Genomic DNA, 17,037 nt, shown 5'->3' on the forward strand with positions numbered 1-17,037 from the left:
ATAAAAATTCTAACCCTTAATGGGTGACCAGTTTTGCTGCTAATGAACTTCTTTTGAATTCATTTTGATTGACTTGCTCTTGAAGAGTCGGACTCAATTGTTTTTTTCCTTCATTAGCAGTCAAACAATATAATGAGATTTCTCTCATAGTAACAACTAGTACAACTGTGCGTATCCCAAACACTTAATGTTATGGGGTCTGTCTTACACTTTTTTTGATGGTATTAAAATTGCAAAAGCAGAATGAAATGCTTACTTCAGGGCATATAATATTTCAAGCAGAGTAATATTGCTTTGCACCCTCACCCTACCATAACCTATTGTCTATGGGGGGAGCAGCGAAAGGTTTAGATTCATCAAACGTTTCAATCCCTGGTTTTCAACAGATCTCAACGTTTTAGGGTCCTCTGGCACCGAAAACATTGAAATTTTGATGTGTGTGTCAGTTTCTTGAGGACAGTCTAGAGCAGGTATGTCCAAATCCGGTCCTGCTGGGTTGCAGTGGCTACAGGTTTTCATTCTGACCTTTTTCCTAATCAAAGACCAGTTTTCACTGCTAATGAACTCCTTTTTCCCTTCATTTTAATAGCTCTGTTTTTAAGGATTCAGTCCTCTGAGTTGATTCGTTTCTTCATTAAATGGAAGCCAAACAGAAATGAGATGTGAAAAGAGCCGACCTACGACCAGCTAAATCGGAACGTCAAACTCCAGCCAATTTCACTCCAACCACTTTCTTACTGAGAAGCCAATTCTTGCTGTTCATTAAAGCCGTTATTGAATATCGTGATTTGTTGCTGCTCTCCTTCTGCCACAGCAGACTGTTGATTTTGTGTTTTTTTCCAATACCACCGTCAACATGTTTTTGGTGACCTGAGCAGACCAACATGACCGAGACCTTCACCTTTGTTTATTTTCAGGTTAGTTGGTCATGTGGAGGCTTGTTTTGTGTCTCATTATTGTTTGGCTGCTCATTAAGGAGAAAAGAAACAACAAAGGGATCTGAGTCACGTCAATTAAAACTAAGGCAAAACAAGTTAATCCACAGCAAATACAGCTCATTCATTCTAACCAAGACGATGGTTAGAATGAAAACCTGCAGCCACTGCGGCCCACCAGGACCAGTGTTGGACACCCCTGGTCTAGAGCTAAAACAGCTGGACGGGAACACACCATACTCGAAACTGAAACCTGTTATGAGATGACGATGTGCTGATTAGTTTTTGAGCCAAATCATGTAAGAGGAAGAGGTCCTCTAGAGGAACCCTCAAAATGCTGTAATTCTCCAATCAATTATGAATTCTCGTCAATTGCTATCGTAATGATCAATGTTATGATCAGAAAGAAATGTTAGCTTGATTGCAAGGATGCAAAGCCTAATGACGCTCACGTCCAAATTAATTTTTTTTTTCCCTTTGTAGGGAGTCAAGGCTGAGGGGGGGGGGCTGTCAAAAAGCACAGCCTGTTAAAGCCCATTGAGGCATTCCTTGTGTGATTTTTTTTTTTTTTTTTTTTTTTTTTTTGGACTGTATAAGAAATGTTGCATTATGCAAAATGTACCCCTGGTAGTACTATTACAACAGTTTGCCACACAAAGTTTACACGGATTTCACTGACTAACTGTCTTAACACATTCATTATTCCAGTGGAATTCCTCCATGCCATCTCCCATGTGTTGGATGTGCTGATTAATCTTTCGGCTCTGAAACCTGGAGCTGCTGTTCTCGATTATAAGCAAGGTTGTTCCCTCGCTTTCTCAGACTTGTAGTCCATAGTTGATTGGTTCTTCAATTCTTGACTCATAAGGGGTTTGTAAAAGTTGTTGTGAATACACGTTAGTCTGCGTCACCCTATGTGGGATTGAATGAGCCGATTGAATTCCAGTATTCTGGAACTGGCTAATCTGCTGGAGTGGAATTGTGCTAAAGCAAAAACGGAATTTTTTTCTGAGATGGATTATCTAATCTTGCTTTCTGGCACAGGTCTCTAGTGTTTCTGCTAAATAACAGTTTAATGAACTTGGTAGTAGTTGGCTCCATTCAGTGTTCAGGTCTTTTGCCAGGGTTTCTGCTCTGTCATTATTAATTGTCATTATTAGAATACAGTTAAGGTAGTAAATTACATAGGTAAAAAAAGGGCAAAATAATAGGAAAGCAACCAAAGAGATTTAAAGGAATACTACACCCTATCTTATTTATTTATTTAGTATGTTCATGTGGTTTGTTGTGATGGCTGAGAAAAACATGTTAATCTCGTGGTTGATAATATCCATCCATCCATTGTCCACCACTTATCTGAAGTTGAGTTGCAGGGGTAGGAGCCTAAGCATGGAAGGCCAGACCTCCCTCTCCCCAACCACCTCCTCTGGGGGGACCTCGAGGTGTTTCCAGGCCAGCCAGGAGATATATATAATCCCTCCAGCTTGTCCTAGCTCTGCCCCGTGGCCTCCTCCCAGTGGGACATGCCCGGAACCCCCCCCCCCAGGGGGCATCCTGATCTGATGCCCGAACCACCTCAACTGACTCCTCTCAGTGCGGAAGAGCAATGACTCTACTCTGAGTCTCTCCCGGATGACTGAACTCCTCACCCTCTCTCTAAGGGAAAGTCCAGCCACCCTGCGGAGAAAACTCATTTCAGCCCCTTGTATCCGTGATCTTGCTCTTTCGGTCACTATTCAAAGCTCGTGGCCATAGGTGAGGGTAGGAATGTAGAGCGACTGGTAAATCGACAGCCTCGCCTTTTGGCTCAGCTCTTTTCACTACGACAGACCGTTGCAGGAGCCCACATTGCTGCAGATGCCGCACCGGTCCGTCTGTCAACCTCCCACTCCATTCTTCCCTCACTCGTGAACAAGACCCCGAGATACTAGAACTCCTCCACTTGAGGCAGTAATGTGTTCCCAACCCAGAGAGAGCATTCCAACCTTTTCCGGGAGAGAATGATGGCTTGAGATTTAGAGATGCTGACTCTATACTATACTTGATAATAATAGACCCTAAATGGTGACCCATGCTGCACAATGGCAAATAACATAAAAAATGTCCATGGAAGAAAAAGGAAAAAAAATCCTCATGTTGCTCATGTCACATAATCTACGTGTCTGTTTTCCATATGCATTTTGTTTTGTTTTGTTTTTTTTTTTTTTTTTACTAAAATATTAACAGTTACTTACGGGAAAGGCAGCGTTCATGGCAATCGGGGAAAAAGCATTCCCATAATTCTATGCTTTTTGCATTGATGACTTGCTAATTCCCCCATTTTATTTATTGGTTGAGAGTTCCGTCTGCTTGCAGTGAATTTAATTTCAGTGTTTGATGTTGTGTATTGGTAGGCTTATCGGGTGAATTTAATTTCAGCCTATTTTGTTGTGCATTTACTCTCTGGTATTCTGAACTCAAATCTATGTACAGTGGAACCTCAGTTCACGACCATAATTTGTTCCAAAACTCCGATTTAGTTGTGAACCAAAGCAATTTCCCCCATAGGATTGTATATAAATACAATTAATCCGTTCCAGACCATACAAACTATGTAAATATATATTTTTTAAAGATTTTTAAGCATAAATATAGTTAATTACACCATAGAAAGCACATCGTAATAGTAAACTAAATGTAAAAACATTGAATAACACAGAGAAAACTAACATTGCAAGAGTTCGTGCTATAGCCGTACGACCCGATCGCTGTAAACACTTTTTAAACGAGTTTTACGCACAGGGGAAAAAGAACATTTGAAAAATCTGTAATTTAATAAACCACCAAGAAAAGTAACATTGCAACAATTCACGCTACGAACTGAGAAATGAACATTTGAAAAATCTGTAATACAAGAACTAACCATAAACCACCAAGAAAACTAACCTTGCATGAGTCAAGTTCTGGCGTGAAGTGAGGACGAACTGGGTGGAGAACAATCCAGTCTCGTCGCAGTTGAAGACTTGTTGTGGGATGTAGCCTTCGTCCTCCACTAATTTTGTGAAATTTTTCACAAATTCTTTCGCAGCGTCGGCGTCGAAACTATCGGCCTCTCCATGCCTTTATCACACTATGAATGCCACTTCTCTTGCGAAACTTTTCAAACCATCCTCTATTGGCTTTAAATTCCTCACTTTCGATACTTGTAGAAGGATAGTTTTGCAGCAAGTCGTTATGAATCTTCCTGGCTTTCTCGCATAACATCGCCTCGCTTACGCTATCCCCTGCAAGTTGCTTCTCGTTCAGCCACACTAGCAACAGTTTTTCCACCTCTTCCAGCACTTGAGGCCTCTGCCTGGTTAACGCTGTAACTCCTTTTGCAACATCAGCTGATTTAATAGATTCTTTCTGCTTTAGAATAGTCGAAATCGTAGGTTTTGACTTCTTGTACTCGGCGGCAAGATCAGTAACACGAGCGCCACGCTCATACTTTTCAATAATTTCTTCCTTTACTTCGATTTCAAATCGTAGGTTTTGACTTCTTGTACTCGGCGGCAAGATCACTAACACGAGCGCCACCCTCATACTTTTCAATAATTTCTTTCTTTACTTCGATTTCAAATTTTCTGCAAAACTTTCTTCGCACCACTCTTCACTTGCTTAGAAGCCATGGTTAACTGCAAAAACACACGAAATACTGTAGAGCACAAAGAGTTCACAGGTAAAGCATGCACGTCTGACTGAGAACAATGCAACACGTGCGGAAATCATTGGTGCGCAAACCGAAAGGGAAACTGGCTTGTTCATATATATTAGTGTGTGGTCGTGAACCGAGGCAAAAGTTTGGCATACTTTTTGGTCGTAAACCGATTTGTACGTGTACCGAGACGTTTATGAACCGAGGTTCCACTGTACGTTTTTTCAAATCACATCTACCACCTTTAGGCCTGTAACTTTTTGTTAATACTGTTCACTTGGAAATGTGCGATTAACAGTGACTACATAGTATCAAAGTTAATGCACCGTCTGGGTCCAGATTGTGCCGCAAGTTCGATCGGATCGCATTGCAAGGATCGCCCACCTGTGCATGTCACTTCTGCTGTGTAAGATTACATGCTTTAACGTTAGCTGTGCGACCATTCATTTGTCACCATCTCTGTATGCAGTTTGAGCTACCATGCCACAAATAAATCTACACCTTTTTGTTGTTTTTAAATTATCTTGGCCAAAGACATAAAAACAGGTGCTAGGACTGATCTGGTAATTGTGCAAACCTGTGTGCCAATGTGGATTGATTATTATACTAAGATGCTGCCTAATCGCTGGTAGAATCATTACCCATAATGCACAGCATCAGACTGGTCCCGGGTCGGTTTGCATTCATACCTCATGTGCACTGGTCCAGAGTGCGCTTGCTACCGTACCGAGATCACCATTTTCAAAGGGTCTCGGTTTGGTTTTTTTGGTCCGCACCAGAGTTCGATTGACATGTTCCCATCTACCTCAATGAATCCGACTAGGGGCAGTAGTTTTAGGCACCAATAAATCTAGCAGTTAAAACACCTTTGAGCTTTGTTTCCCCGTTTCTTTCTCAAACTTTAATCCTGTGGTGTCAAACTCCGGTCCTGGAGGGCCGCAGTGGCTGCAGGTTTGCATTCTAACCCTTAATTAGTGACCTGTTTGTGCTGCTAATTAACTCCTTTTACATGCATTTTATTTGACTTTGTTTTTTTTTAAGATTTCTTCCCCTGAATTTCTTTATTATTTTTCTGATTTACTTCATTTCTTTCCTTAAATGGCACTCAAACAGAAACGAAATGGGAAGTGAGTGAGCCAACAGAAGACCAACTAAGTCAGGGCCTCAAACTCCAACCAATTGCTTAATCAGGTGCTGATTCTTCCTGTTAATTAAACCCGTTCTTTAATTCCGTGGTTTGTTGCTGCTCTCATTATACAACGGCAGACATTTCTCAAATTGATGGATTTCCTCTTTTCTAAGAGCGCTGGTCAAATGTTTTGGGGATCTGAGCAGATCAGCATTCCTGAGACCTTCATCTTTCTTTATTTTGAAATATTGTATGATCCACACAGTTTGCTGGTCATGTTTTGGCTCATTTTATATCTCATTATTGTTTGACTGCTAATTAAGGAAAAAGAAACAAATAAGGGGTCTGAGTCTTCAAGAGCAAGTCAATTACAATGAATGCAAAAGAAGTTAATCAGCAGCAAAAATGGGACACTAATTAAGGAAAGGTTTAGAATGAAAACCTGCAGCCACTGAAGCCCTCCAGGACTGGAGTTTGAGACCACTGCTTTAATCGATAGATGTGAAGGGGCTTTCCTGGATGACGCACCAGTTCATCTGTAGGCCTTATCTGCACTGGCCTGGCTGAAGTTTGCTGATGGTTTGTGCAGCCGTGCTGACCCTAGGAGATCCCGCACCCCAAGATGCATTTGTTACAATACAATACAATACAATTTATTTTTGTATAGCCCAAAATCACACAAGAAGTGCCGCAATGGGCTTTAACAGACCCTGCCTCTTGACAGCCCCCCAGCCTTGACTCTCTAAGAAGACAAGGAAAAACTCCCAAAAAAAGCCTTGTAGGGAAAAATGGAAGAAACCTCAGGAAAGGCAGTTCAAAGAGAGACCCCTTTACCAGGTAGGTTGGGCATGCAGTGGGTGTCAAAATAAGGGGGTCAGTACAATACAATACACAGAATAGAACAAATCCTCAGTACAGTATAAAAATGTAGTAGTACAGAGCAGAATTTAACAGTAGAGTGATATCACATAATAAGATTTGGATATATTTAGAGTCCTGGAGACCTCATCCATCAAGCGGCCTCCCACATTTGGCCATTCCACGGCTGAAACATCGCTGGGCCAGCCAGTCCGATGAAAGGACCCCTCTTTCCCACGATTCCTGTGATCCTCCATCAGGGATGACTTCTTTATGCAGGCAAAACAACTTGACAGGTGGACCGTGGCACCAAGTGCCACATTTGAGTACCGAGAAGAGAAACAGAATAGGTGAGGGTTGGAAAATGGATGGATGGATAGTATCCAATTACAACTATCATGTTACTTATGTTTTAGTGCTAATGACTAACAGAGATGCAGTCTGTACAGTTCATCAGCAGCTCTAGTCAGGATATGCTAAACTGAAGTAGTGAGTTTTCAGCCGGGATTTAAAAGCTGAGACCAAAGGGGCATCACTTATAGTAGCAGGCAGACCACTCCACAGTTTAGGGGCCCTGTAACTAAAAGCTCTACCTCTCATTGTTATTTTATTAATCCTTGGAACCATAAGCAGACTGGCATCTTGAGATCTTAATGTGCACTCTGGTTTGTAAGTCATGATAAGTTCAGACAAGTAAGCCGGACCTTGGCCATTTAATGCTTTATATGTTAAAAGGAGGATTTTGAAATCTGCCCTAAACTTAATTTAATTTGTTGCCAGTGTGGATGTTGCATTTTGATAATTAACCTGATGTGCAGTGGCTCAGAGGGCTTCCTTCCTTCCTTCCTGATGGGTCTCTGACAATATTGACTTGCCACTTTTATTCAGGTTTGCTGCTTAATGACTAATTGGCTTTTTAGGGAAAGTGGTGCTGTGGTAGTGTTGATGCCTCTCAGTCAGGGAACTATGGTTCGTGTCCGAGGTCAGGGGTATTCGATTACAGTGCTGGAGGCCTGCAGTGGCTGCAGGTTTCCACTTTAACGAGCTTCTTAATTAAAACCCTTTTATTTACTACTAAAGCAAGATGAATGTTTGGTCTTAGTTTTAGTTATCTCGCTTGTAAGTTTACATTTAATTTCCTATTTTAGTTGTAAGCAGCTGCATTTAGGTTTTAATTGTCTCTGGTTTTCTTCACTAGCCATCAATTAATAATGAGGTGCAGATGACAAAGGAGCCTGCAGCTCTCCAGCTATTGTTTTTCTATTTCAACCTGCGAATATGCAACATGAAGTGTCTGTGCTAATGCAATGGTTTGAAATAAATGAGAGAGTAGTAGTATATTTATTTATATAGCGCCCTTCACAGACAAAAGGTCACAGAGCAATGAACAGCAAATACAGTACAAATGCAACAGTTAAAACAAAACATAAAGAAAACCAATAAAAATAATCAATAAACAAACGGGAACTACTCCGCACTGATTAAAATTAGCCTGTTTAAAAAGAAAAGTTTTCAGTTGTTTTTTTAAAAGAATCCACATACCCTGCTCCATACACGCCATAAGGCAGGCTACTCCTTAGTCTCTGTGCCACAGACTGAAAGACACAATCCCCACAGGTTTTTAGCCGAGTGCGGGGGACAACTAAAAGGCGGCGTTGCCCAGACCTAAGAGTCCGACAATCTGTATAGCATTAGAGGAGGCTGGTTAGGTACTCGGGAGCGTGTCCATGCAAAGCTCTGAAAGTACCAAAACTTTAAAATGAATTCAATAAAACACTGGGAGCCAGTGCAGGGTGTGCAGAATGGGGGTGATATGATCACTCTGGCTAGCGCGAGTTAGGAGCCTGGTGGCTGCATTTTGAACTAACCGATGACGCAAGGGAGACCCGAATAGAGAGCGTTACAGTGATTAAGCCGTGAGGAAACAAAAGCATGAACAAGCATCTCCAATTCTGACTTGAGCGCTTTGAGTAGTGAGAAAAGCGCTATATAAATGCAAAGAATTATTATTATTAAAGAATTATTTGAAACAGCATTTCTTAGTTTAGAAAGATTTCTTAAATGAAAGAAACATGAGTGGCTGACTGATCTAACGTATGAATCAAGCGTCAGGGACTGGTCAAAAAATAAACCCCAAGGTTACGTAAACTTGACTTAATAACAGAAGATAACTTTAAGCTAATCTCAGAATAAGGAACAGGAGGAGCAACAATTAGTACCTCAGTCTTTCTTGAATTCAACTGCAGGTAATTACTACTGAGCCAGTCATTAACCTGAGACAGACAATCAACCAAAGTGACCAACGTATTCATTTGGTTAGGTTTAAATGAAAAATAAAGCTGTATATCATCTGCATAGGGATAAGAGATATCCTTAAAAGAGTGAAGAATATATAAAGAGAAAAGCCCAGGTTAAGAAGTGAGGTGATGATCAGTGAGCAGCAGGATGGTTTCATGCCAAGAAAGAGCACCACAGATGAGATGTTTTCTCTGAGGATGTTGATGGAGAAGTTTAGAGAAGAACAGAAGGAGTTGCATTGCGTCTTTGTGGACCTGGAGAAAGCATATGACAGAGTGACTGAGAGGAGCTGTGGTATTGTATGAGGAAGTCGGGAGTGGCAGAGAAGTACGCAAGAGTGGCACAGGATATGTACGAGGGAAGTGTGACAGTGGTGAGGTCTGCGGTAGGAGTGACGGAGGTGGGATTACATCAGAGATCAGCCCTGAGCCCTTTCTTATTTGCAATGGTGATGGACAGGTTGACTGATGAGATTAGACAGGAGTCCCTGTGGACTGTGATGTTTGCTGATGACATTGTGATCTATAGTGAGAGTAGGGAGCAGGTTGAGGAGACCCTGGAGAGGTGGAGATATGAGAGGAGAGGAATGAAGGTCAGTAGGAACAAGACAGAATACATGTGTGTAAATGAGAGGGAGGTCAGTGGAATGGTGAGGATGAATGGAGTAGAGTTGGCAAAGGTGGAGGAATTTAAATACTTGGGATCAACAGTACAGAGTAATGGGGATTGGGGAAGAGAAGTGAAGAAGAATGTGCAGGCAGGGTGGAGTGGGTGGAGAAGAGTGTCAGGAGTGATCTGTGACAGATGGGTATCAGCAAGAGTGAAAGGGAAGGTCTACAGGATGGTAGTGAGACCAACTATGTTATATGGGTTGGAGGCAGAGTTAAAGATGCTAAGATTTGCATTGGGTATGATGAGGATGGACAGGATTAGAAATGAGGGTCAGCTCAAGTTGGACGGTTGTCAGAGGTGTGAGATTGCGTTGGTTTGGACATGTGCAGAGGAGAGATGCTGGGTATATTGGGAGAAGGATGCTAAGGATAGAGCTGCCAAGGAAGAGGAAAAGAGGAAGGCCTAAGAGAAAGTTTATAGATGTGGTGAGAGAGGACATGCAGGTGATGGGTGTAACAGAACAAGATGATGAGGACAGGAAGATATGGAAGAAGATGATCCGCTGTGGCAATCCCTAACGGGAGCAGCCGAAAGAAGAAGAACTGAGCCCTGTGGCACTCCACATGTCAAAGGAGCGTGAGTCGGATGAAAAGCCAGCCACACCGACTGAGAAACTCCTATTCGACAAATAAGAGAACGAGTCCAAAGCAGAGCCAGAGACACCTAACGGCTCTAATCTATGAATTAAGATCCGATGGTCCACTGTATCAAAAGCTGCGGAAAGATCTAACAGTACAAGCACAGAGCACCGGCCTGCATCAGCAGCAATTAAAAGATCATTGAACACTTTTAGAAGAGCTGTTTCTGTATAATGTGAGAGAAGGGAAGCACCGCAAAACCTATAGATAAGGGTCTCGGAAAACAAAGTATTTAATTTTTGTCTTGAAAGAATGAAAGCACTAACAAGCAATATAATTAAACACCAAGTTTCATAATCGTCTAGGCCTGGAGAAACTTGCCTGGTGGACTTGTTCCACATTGAGCTCTTGTTTTTTAAACTGTTACATATTTTTAAATCTTGAGGGCATGTTCTTTATAGTTACTAGAAGGCTCCGCCCCCTGCTTGCTTCGCTCGCCCACCCCTGGGTTTGGTTTACCAGATAAACAATTTAGAGAGATTATTTTCATGGGAATTGTTACATATGCATTATTTACACTTTTACTTTAAAACTTTGGTAAAAACAATACCTGTAACCACGCCCGGGGCCGGAAGTAAAGGACAAGTATTGTTTTTACAACATCACGCAAGACAAGGCAATGAGGCATCATTTAAAACAAGTCCACGGACATCTAACCTAGCAGTTGTTGGATTGCTTTTGGCAGACAAGCATCATGTGCTCCCAGCTCTTAAAACAATGACAAGCAGAACACACAGCTCTCCAGGAGCAGAAAGCCAGCAGATGATCCGACCGCTTCTCCTTAGTGTGAGTTCAGCCGCACCTCCTTCACAATGCAAGCAGCATTATACGTCCTGCAAGAAAGAGATGTCCTTTATTTCCGGCCCCGGGCATGGTTACATCTCTTTTTGATGGAACCTCCACCAAATTTGACAGTAGGTAGCAGGTGTTTTTCTTGGAATGCGGTGTTCTTCTTCTGCCATGCAAAGTGCTTTTTGTTCTGACCAAATAACTCCATTTGTGTCTCATCAGTCCAAAGCACTTTGTTCCAAAATGAGTCTGGCTTGTCTAAATGAGCATTGTCATACAATAAGCGACTCCGTTAGTGGCGTGAGTGCAGAAAGGGCTTCTTTCTCATCACCCTGCCCTACAGATGTTTGAATTGTAGAACGATGTACAGATCCACCATCTGCAGCCAGATGTTCTTGCAGGTCTTTGGAGGTGATCTGTGGGTTGTCCGTAACCATTCTCACAATCCTGCACCTATGCCGCTCCTGTATTTTTCTTGGCCTGCCAGACCTGCTGGGTTTAACAGTAACTGTGCCTGTGGCCTTCCATTTCCTGATTCCATTCCTTACAGTTGAAACTGACGGTTTAAACCTCTGAGATGGCTTTTTGTAACTTTCCCCTAAACCAGGAGACTCAACAATCTTTGTTTTCAGATCTTTGGAGAGTTGCTTTGAGGATCCCATGCTGTCACACTTCAGAGGAGAGTCAAAGGGAAGGAAGCACAACTTGTAATTGACCACCTTAAATACCTTTATATCTCATGATGGGACACACCTGTCTATGAAGTTCAAGGCTTAACGAGCTCATCACACCAAGCAATCAGCATTGAGCAGTGACAGGCATTCAAATCGGCAAAATTACAAGGAGACCCACATTTGTACACAGCCAGTTTTTCACATTTGATTTAATTTCGTACAACTGAATACTGCGTCACTAAAAATCTTTGTTCGGAAAACACCGCAGTACTCGGATGTTCCTAGGAAATGAAAGACATACCACTGTTATCTTTTTTTGTTGAAGTAGAGTCAATTATTATACAGGCTGAGAGGGGTTCCCAAACTTTTTCATATGACTGTAACTGCTAAAAACACGTTATTTTAAAATGGCTTTGGCATAGCTGCATTTCACTTGTTAGAACATTAGAACACTCTAGACGAGAACAGGCCATTCAGCCCAACAAAGCTCAGAGTTCCTAAAGTCTTACTGTCTACCACACTACTTGGTCGCTTATTCCAAGTGTCTATCGTTCTTTGTGTAAAGAAAAACTTCCTAATGTTGGTGTGACATTCACCCATCACAAGTTTCCAGCTGTGTCACTGTGTTCTTGATGAACTAATTTCAAGACATACCACTGTTATCTTTTTTGTTGAAAGTAGAGTCGATTTATTACAATGGTGTGAAAAACTATTTGCCCCCTTCCTGATTTCTTATTCTTTTGCATGTTTGTCACACAAAATGTTTCTGATCATCAAACACATTTAACCATTAGTCAAATATAACACAAGTAAACACAAAATGCAGTTTGTAAATGGTGGTTTTTATTATTTAGGGAGAAAAAAAAATCCAAACCTGCATGGCCCTGTGTGAAAAAGTAATTGCCCCCTGAACCTAATAACTGGTTGGGCCACCCTTAGCAGCAATAACTGCAATCAAGCGTTTGCGATAACTTGCAATGAGTCTTTTACAGCGCTCTGGAGGAATTTTGGCCCACTCATCTTTGCAAAATTGTTGTAATTCAGCTTTATTTGAGGGTTTTCTAGCATGAACCGCCTTTTTAAGGTCATGCCATAGCATCTCAATTGGATTCAGGTCAGGACTTTGACTAGGCCACTCCAAAGTCTTCATTTTGTTTTTCTTCAGCCATTCAGAGGTGGATTTGCTGGTGTGTTTTGGGTCATTGTCCTGTTGCAGCACCCAAGATCGCTTCAGCTTGAGTTGACGAACAGATGGCCGGACATTCTCCTTCAGGATTTTTTGGTAGACAGTAGAATTCATGGTTCCATCTATCACAGCAAGCTTTCCAGGTCCTGAAGCAGCAAAACAACCCCAGACCATCACACTACCACCACCATATTTTACTGTTGGTATGATGTTCTTTTTCTGAAATGCTGTGTTCCTTTTACGCCAGATGTAACGGGACATTTGCCTTCCAAAAAGTTCAACTTTTGTCTCATCAGTCCACAAGGTATTTTCCCAAAAGTCTTGGCAATCATTGAGATGTTTCTTAGCAAAATTGAGACGAGCCCTAATGTTCTTTTTGCTTAACAGTGGTTTGCGTCTTGGAAATCTGCCATGCAGGCCGTTTTTGCCCAGTCTCTTTCTTATGGTGGAGTCGTGAACACTGACCTTAATTGAGGCAAGTGAGGCCTGCAGTTCTTTAGACGTTGTCCTGGGGTCTTTTGTGACCTCTCGGATGAGTCGTCTCTGCGCTCTTGGGGTAATTTTGGTCGGCCGGCCACTCCTGGGAAGGTTCACCACTGTTCCATGTTTTTGCCATTTGTGGCACTGTGGTTCGCCGGAGTCCCAAAGCTTTAGAAATGGCTTTATAACCTTTACCAGACTGATAGATCTCAATTACTTCTGTTCTCATTTGTTCCTGAATTTCTTTGGATCTTGGCATGATGTTTAGCTTTTGAAGTGCTTTTGGTCTACTTCTCTGTGTCAGGCAGCTCCTATTTAAGTGATTTCTTGATTGAAACAGGTGTGGCAGTAATCAGGCCTGGGGGTGGCTACGGAAATTGAACTCGGGTGTGATACACCACAGTTAGGTTATTTTTTAACAAGGGGGCAATTACTTTTTCACACAGGGCCATGTAGGTTTGGATTTTTTTTCTCCCTAAATAATAAAAACCATCATTTAAAAACTGCATTTTGTGTTTACTTGTGTTATATTTGACTAATGGTTAAATGTGTTTGATGATCAGAAACATTTTGTGCGACAAACATGCAAAAGAATAAGAAATCAGGAAGGGGGCAAATAGTTTTTTACACCACTGTATGTAGGCTGAGAGGGGTTCCTTTTTCATATGACTTTATATCCTCCCATTTAACATTGTACATTTACTGTACATTGAATTTCCTCTGCCCATGCCTGCATTCTGTCCAGGTTCTTCTAACAATTCTGCCATTTCTTAATGATCTCCCATTCCACTTAGTTTGATGTCGTAACCAATTTTTCCTGGTTAATTTAAATGCTGCTGATGTTGGGCTCCATATGACCCTGAATATGCAGGTGTAAAGAATTGATGACTGGATGGACTTTTTATTTTAAGAAGTTCAAGAATCTATGAATACCACCACTCGATTGTGAATGAAGTTCTCCGTTTATTTAGCCGAAACGGTGCCATAAGCAAACAAGGATAAGGCAGTTGAGGTTTACGATAATGAGCAAGAGTGTAGAAGGTGTCTTGGTCGGGGTCTTGTGAGATGGACGAAGTCTAATGGAGGAGTGCTGAGTGCAGATACCACACTGGTGAGCAGGTGCCCTCTTGAAAATACAGTGGTGCCTTGGTTTGTGAGCATAATTCATTCCGGAAATGTGCTTGTAATCCAAAGTAGTCGGATATCAAAATGAATTTCCTCATAAGAAATAATGGAAACTCAGATGATTCATTCCGCAACCCAAAAATATTCATATAAAAATAATTAATACAAAATATAAAGTAAAAATGCCTAAAACAAATCATCCTGCACTTTACCTTTGAAAAGAATTGTGGCAGGTGTGAGGGAGACGAGAGAGAGGAGGAGGAGGAGGAGGGTTATTGTGCAGGGCGACTTTCACTCTAACTAACGGAATCCCTACTATCTGTTGGCTCACTGGAATCTTTTTCTTTTTTTGCGACGTTAACAAGGAAACCTCTCCAATGACAGTTGTTATTACCTCCTTTTGAGGATTTCGTGGAACTGTGACATTGCATTGTCGTTAAACAGATTCATCGCTCACACAGTCACTACACTTGGACACAAGATAAAAAAATGCTTTATGCTCACACACACACGGTCACAATGCTATAGTAAACATAATACGCTCTTACGGGTGTTGACTATACAAGTGAGGCACGCCAACTGAGACCAAGCATGGGAGACAGTTACCCACAATCCTGCAGCGAGAGAGAGATCCACCATCGGCTCAGTTGTGATCATGTGACGTTTGGCGTATATGTGCTACTCGTATTGCAAGACCTCGCTCGTTTATCAAGTCAAAATTTATTAAAAATTTTAGCTCATCTTGCAAAACACTCGCAGTCCAAGGTTTTACTGTAATATAGATGTGCTGCAGGGGATTTATGTGCCTAAGCAGCTTAGTCGGCTATTCTGAGTGCTTTTGTTCCAAAGCTTTTTGGCCATGTTTAAACATCTTAAACGTTGCTGTAATAACCACACTGTTTGGGCTGCCAATAGCGAAATGAGTCTCTCTCCTTACTGGAAATCCACTCCTCCATGCGGGCCCACTCCTGTCATTGACCAGGTTACACTCCACTCCACTCCACTCCACTGGCCTCCTGGATATCCCCCTGCCCAAAATGAAAGCGCGGGATCTCTCTGAGATGTTTCCTTTAATACTCTTCCATTCCAATTCCCTGTTGCTTTGCAGGTTCAGATCTATGAACTAGAGGAGCACAAGATTGAAACCTGGAGAGGTGAGCAGCTTTTAATTTCTTAGCCGTCTCTGTGCATTTGTAACAAGATAACAGGAATCTGTTTAAAAGCTGTGCTTTCGAAAGTGATCCCAATATTTCCCTCTCCTACAGAGCTGTACCTACAAGACTCCTCCAAGCCTCTTGTCAGCATCTCGCCTAACGCAAGGTTAGCTCTGTGACCCCAAGTCTAGTGCAAATTAAAAGAAAAAATCTCGAATGCATGGCCTAACAAGTCTTTCTTTCCTTCCCTTCTCAGCCTCTACGATGCAGTGTCGTCCCTAATTAAGAACAAGATTCATCGCTTGCCTGTAATCGACCCTCTGACGGGGAACACCCTGTACATCCTCACGCACAAGCGCATCCTGAAGTTTCTCAAACTCTTTGTAAGTATTGAGTCATGCGGGTAGCAAGGGGGTCAGCTTGGGAGCTTGAAAGGGGGAAGACTTGTCACATTTACGTCACCAATAAGATTGTATGACACTGATGTTGCTGCTCCACTTTTTTTTTGCCCCCCATGTCTGTGCTGTTTGTCTAATGTCAATATTTGGATACGATTATGGGAGAAAACTTCACAGTGAAAGGTGAATTGAAAAGAAAATGGTAAAAATAAAAAGCCTAGGACAGAAATGCACATTTTCTAAATTCTGTTTCACATCTAAGTATGACGTTAAACTGCATCCGGCCCCACAAGCGGTCCTCCAACTTGCAGGGAAATCATGGGGGTTGGTGGCACGATTGGCACTCTAGCCACCTTTAAAAAAAAAAAAATAAATAAAAAATTAATAAAAACAACCTCACACAGCTCAGAGACGACAAAATGGACTCCTTTTTGCTCTCCGTGGGAGTTGCTCTGCTGCAGCCATCCATAGGAAGGCTGCTCGCGTCATAAAGGGGATGGGGGGGGGGGGAGCCCTCGGGAGCCGCATACCCAGAAGAGTCCAAACCATAGGAGAGCCCGTAGGGTCAGGCCTGTTGGAGATCAGAATTGGTGTGGTGCTGAGGGGTCACCTGCTGCATGGCAGCACTCGGGTCCCAATTTGAGGCGGCCCATACGGGTAGGTGCATGGAACGTCTTGTCTCTCCGGCATTATTATCATCTTCCTTTTATTGGTCTGGTCACTCTGATGGCTGTCATACTCGGGGAGTAGCTGTTGCTGTAGCGGATTGGCTTTTTCCGATGGTGTCCGATGTCACTCCTTTCAACGAGCGTATTATGAGATTCAAATTATGGTACTCCCTGGGTGCCTTGGCTGTTGTCTCAGTGTCTGCTCCAACCGCGGTGAGTGAAGGCTCAGCGAGGCAAACATTTTATTCGCAGCTTCGCTCGGTGGTTGATGGGTACCCACAAGGTGACACTCCTCTGGTCATGGGGTGACTTCAGAGCAGCCACTGGCACTGACAGGGCTGGCTATAAGGATTGTGT

General features: G+C 42.3%; 1 protein-coding gene across 1 annotated transcript in view; it reads left to right on the forward strand.

Annotated features, from left to right (window-relative positions):
* The window catches only part of LOC114649169 (5'-AMP-activated protein kinase subunit gamma-1-like), a 43,291-nt gene that overhangs the window by 12,091 nt on the left and 14,163 nt on the right, over positions 1-17,037 (forward strand). The window contains exons 5-7 of the mRNA XM_028798632.2: positions 15,569-15,614; positions 15,726-15,780; positions 15,871-15,997. Of these exons, the coding sequence (XP_028654465.1) occupies positions 15,569-15,614; positions 15,726-15,780; positions 15,871-15,997 (228 nt within the window). The remainder of the gene's footprint in view (positions 1-15,568; positions 15,615-15,725; positions 15,781-15,870; positions 15,998-17,037) is intronic.

The sequence above is a fragment of the Erpetoichthys calabaricus genome, chromosome 3 (assembly GCF_900747795.2).
Source record: "Erpetoichthys calabaricus chromosome 3, fErpCal1.3, whole genome shotgun sequence".
NCBI lineage: Eukaryota > Metazoa > Chordata > Cladistia > Polypteriformes > Polypteridae > Erpetoichthys > Erpetoichthys calabaricus.